Source organism: Theobroma cacao, chromosome 2, assembly GCF_000208745.1.
Source record: "Theobroma cacao cultivar B97-61/B2 chromosome 2, Criollo_cocoa_genome_V2, whole genome shotgun sequence".
In the NCBI taxonomy this organism is placed as follows: domain Eukaryota; kingdom Viridiplantae; phylum Streptophyta; class Magnoliopsida; order Malvales; family Malvaceae; genus Theobroma; species Theobroma cacao.
In genome coordinates, this window is record NC_030851.1 from 11,370,681 (window position 1) to 11,382,865 (window position 12,185).

The 12,185-nt window shown below is 34.0% G+C and overlaps 1 protein-coding gene and 1 long non-coding RNA gene across 4 annotated transcripts; both read left to right on the forward strand.

Annotated features, from left to right (window-relative positions):
* LOC18608756 (tyrosine aminotransferase) lies at positions 622-4,996 on the forward strand. 3 transcript variants are annotated; one of them, XM_018114497.1, is made up of 7 exons: positions 622-1,035; positions 2,313-2,652; positions 2,899-3,117; positions 3,774-3,833; positions 4,145-4,300; positions 4,391-4,484; positions 4,619-4,996. In XM_018114497.1, exons 1-7 carry the CDS (start codon positions 767-769, stop codon positions 4,735-4,737), a joined length of 1,257 nt encoding a protein of 418 aa, XP_017969986.1. In that variant the 5' UTR covers positions 622-766; the 3' UTR covers positions 4,738-4,996. The 3 variants fall into 3 exon arrangements, with proteins under 3 accessions (XP_017969986.1, XP_017969988.1, XP_017969987.1); XM_018114499.1 differs by lacking the exon at positions 4,145-4,300; XM_018114498.1 differs by lacking the exon at positions 3,774-3,833.
* Positions 7,208-9,450, forward strand: LOC108660798. The gene is made up of 3 exons (XR_001926489.1): positions 7,208-7,543; positions 8,083-8,206; positions 9,204-9,450. It is a non-coding gene; the product is annotated as an uncharacterized LOC108660798 (long non-coding RNA).

Consider the following 12,185-nt stretch of genomic DNA (forward strand, 5'->3'; position numbering starts at 1 on the left):
CAGTCACGTAATTTCTATAAACAAGTCATGCAATGCTCAACAAATATTCAGTCACGTAATATACAGGAACCTAATGCCAAATAAACAAGTTACGATTCCTAATATCTAGTAACACATCCTAATATCCAGTGACTCAATGCCTAAGAAATATTCATGCATCACCTATAAACTGATTGATTTCGCTACCCCCAAGCAGATTTAAGTTTCCAAACTCATATAATTTACCCATCAACTTTTTCATTCTATGAATAACCTTAAATAAACTCAAGAACTCATAACAAATACCTTGATGTCATCTTTGTACTTTAGGATCATGAGAAAGTTGACTGTCGATATAGACCTTGATGGCGTTAAAGAGTTGGACGGAAGGATAGCTAAATTTAAATCGAGATTTAATTTTAAAATTTTTAGCTGAATTGCAGGAGAATAGAAAGCAAGAAAGAAACCCAAATGCGCCTTCATTTGGATTAATTGATTTAAAAGGTATTTTTGTCAAATTATACTAAAAATTAACTAAAAATAATTAAAATTATAGAGAAGATCATTTTTAAGTCACTTTACTATTAAGGTCCTTTTTCACAATTTTTTCAATAAATAACTTGCTATTTGTCTATTCAGACTCTGCAAGCACTCACCGCGCACTTTGCTTTATATTCATTCTCCACACTCCACCTCTTCCTTCTCCACATTCCAACTCTCAAAAGCCTTTTAACAAACCCCACCCGCGACCGAACTTGCTTCATACTGGGAGTTGGGTTATTTAGAAATGGAAAATGCTTCAAAGAAATGGGTTTTTAAAGGAAACAAGGCACTGGAAGCAGCGGATGCCATCTGCGTTCGAGGGGTTCTCAACATGTTAAATGATAATCTAAATGGAGATGATAACAAGCCTGCCATCCCTCTCGGCCACGGTGATCCCTCCGTGTTTCCGTGTTTTCGAACCACTGCTATAGCCGAAGATGCCATTGTTGAGGCTGTCCGATCAGCTAAGTTCAACTGCTATTCTCCAACCATCGGTATTCTTCCAGCAAGGAGGTATATCACTCTAATTATAAAAACTTTGACTGCACCATCTCTTAGATACCATTTTTTTTTGTTTTTTTTTTCCCGATGACTACATATTTTGTTCATTGTGAGAGATGGAGTCGTTGTGCATAGGATTTGATACTGACATAGTGACATGAGTGGTTCTCCAAAGAGATGAGGAGTAGTTAGTACTTTTTCTGTCAGTTTTCCTTGCATAAAGGCGTAACGTTTGTACTGACTATGGCGAATGACCTTTCTTTCATATTTTGAAGGTATAGATGCCAATATTTCTGCGGTTTCATTGCTAGAAACTATGTTAACGTTATGGAAAATATACATGTCGCTTTCCGGCCTCAGCAAGCTATTGGGGGGAATAAAAAAAATTTTTTACTGAGCCTTTCTTAACATTGTAGAAGAAATTAAAATCCTTGCAAGAATGTTTTAGGTTGTTTCCTTGGTCCTTCCCAAAGAAAATTAGGTAGATAAAGGGCAAGAAAATTGCAACACGGAAATCAGAAAGTCAGCATCATCAGAAGCATCAACATCTTTCGTTTTTTAACGATTAATTAACTATGAAGAGTAACAGTTTGAATTGTCTTTACCTTTGAAAGATGGAATCTTGGATACTTTATTAAATTGAAGAAGAAAAAAAAAAGACAAAGACCTGAATTTTTTATTTGAAATGTACTGATCCAATAGCAAACAAATTACTAACAAACATATTGGTTTTGAACAGCATATAACTCTTTTTTGTGTTTTTTGTTTCATTTTCAGTAGTTAAAGGTGGACTTTTGAAACTGCGGCTGCCTACCTTGTGCATTGGTCACATCACATCTATTGTTTAGTTTGTTTTGCAGATTGTTTCATTTTCATATCTCTCTGCATTTTCTTTTCAAGAGTTTCAATTATCATCTGTTTAGGAATTGTTTTCTACATAAGGCCTTTGTTTCGTGGAGGGATGCGATTCAGCGGTGGCATTGCTTGTTTTGTTCAACCTTTATATCTTCACTCTATATTTCAAGAGTTTATTCAGTCATTGTTTGAGATGACTGTATATAATTATGTTGGCATTAAACTGTTGTTCAGTGACAGAAAGTGTGCAGCAAAAACTTTTAAAGTGAATAACATTTAGTCCATTACCTCTTATCGAAAACGGAAAGTAAGATAGCAAGAAGAAACTAATTTACATGTTCTGCTTTCCCCCCTTAAATTAAAGGACAACCCTGTCAAAATATCATACTATTAATTAATTCAATGATAACTGTACTTCCATTTTGTCATGACAGGGCTATAGCTGCATATCTGTCTCAAGATATTTCATACCAATTATCTCCGGATGATGTTTATCTCACAGTTGGTTGCAATAACTCAATTGAGGTCATAATTTCTGTCCTTGCTAGTCCTAGTGCGAATATTCTTCTTCCCAGGCCAGGGTACCCAATGTATGAATCTCGTGCTGCTTTTAGCAACCTTGAAGTACGGCATTTTGATCTTGTACCAGAGAAAGGGTGGCAAGTTGATCTTGATTCTGTTGAAGCTCTTGCAGATGAGAACACAGTAGCCATGGTTATTGTTAACCCTGGCAATCCTTGTGGAAGTGTCTTTACCTGTCAACACTTGAAAAAGGTATCCTAATTTAAAAAATACAATTTTGAGCTTAAGTAGGCCACAATATAACATTTCTTTGCCAGCATTGCTTTTCCAATTACAGTTCTGTTTTACTAACACGTCTCCAAGCTGTTCTGATATAATCAAAATCCATAATCTGAGAATGAATGGTAAGAATTTTGGCCATCATAGAATATAAAGGTGGACCAAACAACATATTAGAATCTAGAATTGCTAATACTTTATTTGCTTGGCGGTGCTTAGGTTGCTGAAACAGCAAAAAAGCTTGGAATATTTGTCATTGCTGATGAGGTTTATGGCCATCTAACTTTTGGGAGCAACCCATTTGTGCCTATGGGGAAGTTTGGATCTATTGTGCCTGTTATTACACTCGGGTCTATATCGAAGAGATGGATTGTTCCTGGTTGGCGTCTTGGCTGGATAGTGACATGTGATCCAAATGGCAGTCTTAAGAAATCTCGGGTATGTATTTAATCTCTCTGCTTTGGTATAATTAATATTGCTAAATTATGAAATTCTTATTTCCTCTGTAAGGTAATACTTTTTTTTTTCTTTTGATAAGCGTATAAGGTAATACTAATTTATATTACAGCTCAGCTTATGCTAAATTTCTCGAATACCACATTATTCATCCAAAGAATAGAAAAAGAGAAGGAAAGAGTTCATGCCTTATTAACATGCATGAACATGAACATTCAGATGCTGAAAAAAATCAACTTGATTTTTGATGCATCCTAGACTTAGTTACCTGTCAGCTGCTGGATCCTGATCTTTCCTTCCAACTTAGCAACGGGAAGACCTATATCTGCTTTATGTTAAAAAAATTTCTTAGATTTCAGGATAAGTTTGCTGAAATTTATTGTAGTAAATCTTTATGGAATGGTGCTGGGGCCTGAACTTATAGCTGCTGTCTTTAATTGTTCCAATTCACTGATTGACAAATAAAACTAGAATAGAACATTAGAGTGGATTGTGATTCTTTAAGTCAACTTTTTCCCTGTTCATAAATACATTTTACTCTTGCAAAACATGTCCTTTCGCAGTGACTTGCCCACTTTTATATTGTACCGGCCATCTTCTGAAAAATGAATTGCGCACTTGTTGTCTTTTAATATTAGATTGCAGAAAGCATTAGGAGATATCTCAACATCTCCGCTGACCCACCAACAGTCATCCAGGTACGTCACTAATAGAAATTTTATGAAAAATCAGAATAATAAAATAGCTTTTCTTCTCTCTTTGGTTTTATGCTTCACAAGAAATATGTGTCCTTTTAATGCGCTTGCCTGTCTGAGTGTATGCTGAGCAGTACTTTAATGGCTGCAAGTTTAATATGTATAAAGCGTTCCTATTGAAATAACGTATCCATCATTCTATAAAACATAAATTTTGCTTATATTCTCTTGGCTTTATCTGCACACTAGTGTTGTTCACTGTTTTAATTCCTTTCCCGATGATTTTATAGTTCAATAATATGGTGATGTTTTAGGGGGCAATTCCTCAAATACTTGAAAAAACAAAGGATGATTTCTTTGCCAAAATCCTTAAAATCTGTAGCCAAGCTGCAGACATATGTTATGATAGACTTAAGGAGATTCCCTGCATAACTTGTCCACACAAACCAGAGGGATCAATGTTTGTAATGGTAAGGACATGGAACTAATGAGATCTGTAATCTTTTTATTTTTCTTTAAGAATCAACATGGATAATCTTAGTGATAAATTTTCATTACAGGTAAAACTAAACGTGTCACTACTTGAAGACATTGATGATGATATGGATTTCTGTCTCAAGTTGGCTAGAGAGGAATCTGTGATTGTTCTTCCAGGTAAATGACCATGATAAATTCATAATGTATCAATCTGAACTGGTGAAAGAAAAAACACAATTATGTACTGGATTGCTGGTTGACCTGTGGTAGCTTTCTCAACTTCTCATTCATGATGGCAATAACCCTTGCAGGGGTTGCAGTTGGGCTCAAAAATTGGCTGCGCATAACATTTGCTGTTGAACCGTCCACTCTTGAGGAAGGTCTTGGAAGAATCAAAACCTTCTACAATAGGCACATGAAACAGCAATAAATTTGCTTATCATCCACACCATAATAATAACTGATGATGATCAACAACTACGTGTTGGATCTCACACTTCATTTTATATAGCCACTAAAATAAGTGTTTGTTTTCCTAGGGGAAAACTTCGCTTTCATTGTTCCGGAATAAAAGCCTTGATTTCTGCTAGCATTAAGTCATAGAGACACAAGATTGGACTTTGGTGATCAATACCTCCTTATCAGATTCCTTTTTCTACAGTATTATTCATATGCTTATTCACCCCTCACTTTATTTCTAGTTTTACATGCCAGAATTTTATTTTAGTGAAAAACTTAGTTACTAAGTGGCGAACAGAGCTAATCAAAAAGAAAAAAAAAAAACAAAGAAGATATATGTTTTACTGCCATGTATAGCACTCTCTCCCCTGTCTCTGTGTTGCCGCTATCTGTTAAATTTGGAAGATAAACTCAGCAAACATCTAGCTGTATTCGTTTCCTCTCCATTCCAGTTTCGACCATCCCACTCTACTAGGATTAAAAAAGAAGTGAGACCTGAAGAACAAGTTAAAAAAATGGGGTTCCCAAAAGACCATGGGGCTCAAGACTGAGTCATCACCAACTGAGCATCAGAAGTGCTGTGAACTTGCTAAAGGCAAAATCTTGATGAAAGAGATTATCGCCCCATCATTTTTCTGGGCTCTGGTCTGGTGATACCTCTTCATATCCATGCTTTCAGACTACTTCTATTGCTGAAGATGCCATTGTTGATACCATTAAATTAAAGAAGCTCAATGGTTATGCTCTAAGAGCAGGTATTCTTCTGGCACGCTACAATAAAAAAATCTAATAATTAACTCTACTTATTTCTTTTTCTTTAGTTGTTACTTGTGTGTTTTTCTTCTTCTTCTTCTTCCTCTTTTTCAAAAAAGAAAAAAAAAAAAAACCTTATGAAACAAATAATCTTAATAACCAATAAGCAAGTGGCATGGGGCTAGACCTCATTATGAGCCATTGAGCCCTCGTATAAAATAACGTACAAGAGTTTGAGAAATAAAATATTTGAACACAAGGATACATGGTCAGTAACTCCAAATAAGTTATCTCTTCAAGTTTCTGTGTACAAACAGGACTTTTAGAAAGAGTAAAATATAGTGTAAACAATCATTAACAATTCTCGGGCAACAAGGATGTCAAATCATCAAAGCACTTGTAAGCACAACAATAATCAGTCGGGCATATAAACATATCCTACTTTGAGTTCCAATCTCTTAAAGTGTTTCTTGTTGACTATGTGTCTTTTGGTGATTAGTTGAAAGAATAAAAATCAGAGGAAAATGAGAAAAAAAATTTCCATTCTTATCTTGGATAAGTTATATCATTCACCATCTAATTTTACATTTCATCTTCAAATGAAGTAAGAAAAGTATCAAGTTTTTCAAAATTTTCTTTTCTGTTGATTTTCTTCAAGTATTTTGTCAACATAAAGAAGTTAAGAACTGTGAAAGGATTCTGGGACTATAAATGCAGATAGTTCACACATATAAAGCAATACTTTTTAAAATGATATTTCTATTTTCTATTCAACACTAAATTGCACGATTAAATGCTCATTTTAGGATCAAAATTTTTAAGTTTTTGTCAATTTAGGGTTAAACGTTTCAATTGTAACAATTAATAACCAAACGTTTTCAGTTTTTTACAATTCAAGGCTAAGGTGAGAGGTGTAAAATACACGCATGATGTGGACACTAACTTAAATTTTCACCTCTAACGTAGTAAGTTGTAATATCTTGTACTTTGCTATGATGACTAATAAAGTTTATCAAATGTTAATTGAGGTCAATTGGAATGTTTAAAAGTGATGAAAGGTGAAAAGAGTATTTTAAGATAAAATATTTCGTACACGAGGAAATAATAATAATGTTTTTATTGAGGATGAATTAGCTAGATAAAAAGTGATTCGGAAGTGAATTGATGTATAACAAAGTGTTTTGGGTGCCAAGGAGATAGGTAGAAAATTTTAAAATAAAATAATATTTTTATTAATAAAATAATATTAAAATAATAATATTTTATTCAATATCATAATTTTTCATGAAAATGGAGTATATAGTCAATCTAAGTGGGGGAGAAGACAAACGAGGAAATTTCTGAGAAAAATGACGTTAATGGGACCTGCATGCTTTTATTAAATACAGATAACACGGGTAAATAAATATTTTAAATATTATGGGGACACCGTGTTGGAGTACAAACTTTATATTTCGTTTGTACATGTGTAAAAGAAGATAATGGAAAGAAATTGGAATTGAAAGATTGTGGGAAGATACAATTAAAAAGAGTGAAAACTTTGGAGAGCAAAATGGTAATTTTACCATTAAAGTTGTCAAAACTTTGGAGGGTAAAATAGTAATTTTTTCATTAAAGTGGTTAAAGGAAGCTTTGACTTTTCATCCTTATCCTTAGCTGATCCTTATCTCTTCAAGATGGCATTTTTCTTCTCCATCTCCTTCCTCCCACGCCATTTCCATACTTCCACCCCATTTTCACTTGACTCCCATGCAATTGAAGAGAAAAATAGAAAGAATCAGCTAAGGAAAGAAAGGAGAGAAAGGTGGAAGGCTTGGGTAGTAAGTGATTCAAGAGTAATTAAAGAAAAATCAAGTGGGTCTCCAGATTCAAGAAATATAAGGCAAGGGTTTTTGTGTTTTAAGCTCATGGTTGGTTAAATCTTTGAAAAAATGATGTGTGAATCATTTTGTGGCAGCTATGGTGACCATGGGTGTGAGGAAATTATGAATTTTTTTGGGTGAAATCCAAGCTAAAACCAAGTGGTAAGCTTAATGCTACAATTTGAAGCTTATGATTAGTTTAATATTGTGAGAATGATTGTATACATACATAGTTTTATTGTGATGTCATTGGTATGGTTGAAAGGCAATTATATTAATTGGAAGTTTGGTGTGTAGATATGTGTTGTTAGGAAAGGTTTAAAAGGTTATGGATGTTGGTGTGTGTGAATGATTATTAATGTTATGCTTAGTGGCAACATGTAAATGAGGATGGTGGTACATGTAGACTTAGAAAATGTTTGATGGAAGTAAATTTATAGTTGCTGCCACCTGCTAGGTAATTATTGTGGAAATGATGGATAAACTTGATAAATATCCTTAGACAAGATTTATATATGTGCTAGAGTCATAAATAAGTTGTCGGTATCCATAATCTAAAGAATTACGCAAGTAAAGGATAAAGCCCACTTTGGTAAAGAATGTGTTAAGATATAAGTTAATTGAATAAGGATTCATGATTGAAGGAAAAAGAGAAGTAGAAATGAGGTACACTAAAGATATTGAATTTGGATTGTTGCTAGGAAATACAAAAGTAAAGGTAGTGTACTGTGGTAGCTTGCCGAAGGAAATAACGAGCGATCGGCAAGTAGCAATAGCTAGATACACCTCTGAACTAATAGCAATGTAACATCCTGCTATCGTAAGGTTAGTGAACTTGCATTAAAATATTTTGGAATAAATGATCATATGCTTGATTGAACCACTTGAATTATTTTACTAGTTTTTCTTAAAATTTGCATTGGAACAAGCCCTTGATGAAACGTTATATGTTATGAATGTGTAATATGATGAATCCTTGTGCTCCCATATTATGTTGATAGATATATGTTGTGCATTGATAGTTAATATTGTGTGATAATTATAACCGCGCATGTGCGCGATGTGGGAGTTGCACATGCCGGTGATGACGAGGTGAGGGAGTGTGGATGATGAGATTGCTTATGTGCACGATGTGGGGGGAGCACATGATGGCATTAGTTGTGCACGATGTGGGGGTGCACACGATGATGATGATATATGCCATGTGCGCGATATAGGTGGAGCACATGATGACATTAATTGTGCGCAATGTGGGGGTGCACACAATGACTCCGACTATGTGCGATGCGGAGTGCACATGAGCTAGGTGAGGTGGTGGTTGTATACATGCTTGTATATATATATATTTATGCTATAAATATGTTTTTTTTTATATGCTATAGAAAAGGTTATGAAAATATATGTGACTGCATTGAATATTGAGAAAACTTAATTATTGTCAATGTGCTTGATTTAATGTATAATGTGGCATGAGTGGATTTTCCTTGTGGTAGTGAAAACCCCTTAGATTTTATCTAGCCATAATTTCATTGCAGTGAAAATGCCTTTTCGCTGCGGTGAGAATTAATCTATTAGGCTTGACTTGCTTGAATTCTTTTAAAGTTTTCACTTTTCAAATTCTTTGTTGTTTATGGATCTTTCATCATCAAGTGATTAAACAACCAAGGGTTTGAATGAGGGGTTTTTAATAAGAAATAAACTAAATTGCATTGTTTTTGAACTTAAGTGCATCATGATATCTAAACCTTCCTTAACATTGCTTTTTCCCTTCTTATGTTCACTCACTAGGTTTATACTGATGTTTTTAAACTTCATGTTTTAGGTTTTCTGAGTTAAAGGTGACTGGTCCTAGGACGAGGTGCTCTTCCCTATCCAGTGCTCGGTAAGTTTACCATGACACTAAATGTTAGCCACCGTGCCCAGTCACTCCGCTGACGGTCAAGGTCTAATTATGTGTATATGAATGCTTGATGTGAAATGCTAAGATTCATTTGTCAAGCTATATATGTACATTATGGTTGGCGATGCCATTATGAATACATTATTGGGTCTTATGAATTGTTTTCAAAGGAATTATATTTAAACATTACGAATTTTGGATTTTAAAGACATATGGATTAATGTACAAGATTATATAAATAGGCTTGCTTGGGCTTAGTGGGCTAAGCCCATTTGGCCCTTGAGTCAGTCATGGCTCAAAAATTAGGCCGTGACATAAGTGAATTGAATTTTTAGCAAACGAATGTCGTTTTGTCCAAGCAAAAATGACTTTATTTTCTCCTATTTGATTACTCCTATTGGTTAAAATTTCCCACCAGTTCGTTTTCCCATCATTTTAGTTTTCCCACCATTGACCCAAATTGCCCACACTTTGCCTCCTCTCCTCTCCAATCCACCTTTCATCTTCAATCATTTTCCTTTTCCATCGTCTCACCGTCTAACTGGGTATTAGTCGTTATCAGCTTATCAAGCATCACTTGTTTATGGGTTCCCGTTGCCGTTTGCTAAACAAGAAATAGTTAAGGTAGTTTGTCAAAAATTCATTTATGTCAAGTCAAAACGGTTCAAATTATGGCATGGCATATAACAACTTTTTCATCATGATGTATAATAACTAAATTTTTCAACATAACGTGTAACGACTAAATCTTTAACATGACGTATAACGACTATATTTTTCAACATGACGTGTAACAACTAAATTTTCAATATAATGTATAACAACTACATTTTTTAACATGACGTGTAACAGCTAAATTTTCAACATGACGTGTAACAACTAATGTAGACACTATTTATTTTATTTTTTATTCTATTTTATTTAATATTATCTTTTTTTATTTTATTATTATTACCTTAGTTCAATTTTTCACTTGTTGTTATCTTCAATTCAATTTGATTTGATTGCATTCTATTCTGCATTTATTTTTTGTTTATTTGCATTTATTTTTGTTATGGGTCAATATTAAGCCCAAAATTAAAAATTTGGATTTGCTTGGTCTTCAACAACTTTAGGCTTTCCTAGGCTTGCAATATGCCTAAGCCTGTTAGTGAAAACAAGGCTAAGATGATTGGAAACAGATCAAACTAAACAACAAAAATTAAATTAGTAAATCAGGATTAGAGCTAATTAAAATGAAGAACATTCTGAAAATCAAAATAACAAAAAATAAAAAAATAAAATAAAGAGGTCTAGATAGACCATACAATAAAGTGCGTTTTCACCCTACTAGGCAAGGTTTTGCCTTCCCATACGCGAGAAATTCGAGTCTGGTAAAAACCTTGTGATGCTGGGTGTGAGACCTCAACCCCTATAGGCTCATAACTACGCATAGACGCAATAACACGGGCTAGGGGTAGTTTCGTCATTTTCTCCAAAAAGCTCCCAAAAGAAGGTTTTATGGTATTTTAAGGTTGAAATAGGCATAATAAGATATTTTGGGTGCCAAGGAGACAAGAGGAGGTAAGAAGAAATTTTTAGAATAAAATAATATTAAAATATTAATATTTTATTCAGTGTCAAATTTTTTCATGAAGAAGGAGTATATGGTCAATCTAAATAAGAGAGAAGAAGAATGAAAGAATTTTGGAGAAAAATGACGTTAATGGGGTCGCGTATCTTTATTAAGTAAAGATAACGCGGGCAAGTAAATATTTTAAATAGTATGGGGACACCGCGTTGGAGTACAAACTTCATACCTTATTTGTACATGTGTAGAAGAAGGTAATAGAAGGAAATTGGAGTTAAATGAGTGGTGGGAGGACTAAGTTAAAATGGAAGGAAACAAAAAGGGTAAAATGGTCAGATTGCATCTCGAGTCAAAATTTTAAGTTTTTGTAAACCCGAGTAGTTTAGATCATTGTGGACCTTGTCCTAGTGTCAAAAGAATAAAAAGATTGCACAAAGGATGGGAGAAAAACAAGTTAACTTGAAAAAGCGTATTTTTGTAATTTCTAAGGGAATTGGATAAGCTTGGGCTATAAGCACCTTGCTTCCAGCAGCTTCTCACATACTTTTCCAATAGCTTTCTTCTTCTCCTTCTTCTCCTTTTCACATTGCTTCCATTCTCAATGGAAGCTTGATATCAAGCTTTATAACCTCTTTCAAATTGGCTTAAATTTTCATGCTTTTGGTGCACCCTTTCATAAATTCTTATGCTCTTCCACTCTCTCTCTTTAAAACTCTTAAAAAATCTTGTTTCCATACTTTCTCTCACTAGCTAGGTGTTTAGAAAGAGAAAGAGAGAAAAAGCTCTATAATAGCTTGGGAATTGTTGGAAAGAAATTCAAAGTTATTAAACTATCAAGGTGAGTAGTAAATTAGCATTGGGTTTTAAGGGTTGATAATGTTTAGTGATTGAATTTTGGATTTATTGTTGAGATTGTGTATTGACTCTATTATGACTAGGACAGTGGGAATAGATAGCCATTTAAAATGGCAATTGAAAGCTAGCTAAGGGGTAGCTTTTAAGGTTTATAAGTATGAATTGACATTATGGTGATATTAATTTAATTGTAGGTTCCAACGAAGCCCCATTATCCCAATTGGACCATTAGGGAGGTTAGAGTTGGCTAAAGGCTCAACTACTACCGATGAGTGAACTGCATCTCAAAACTTCTTTTGGGAATGTGAATGAAATTGCACAAAGCATTTGAATGATTTTATACAACTTTATCTTAAAACAAGGGCCTTGGGAACAAGATTTTGCTAAATGGTTTTAAGTTGTGATATGTGGTTGTTATTGATTCATGCACCATTTCATTATGATGATATATATATATATATATATATATATATATATAT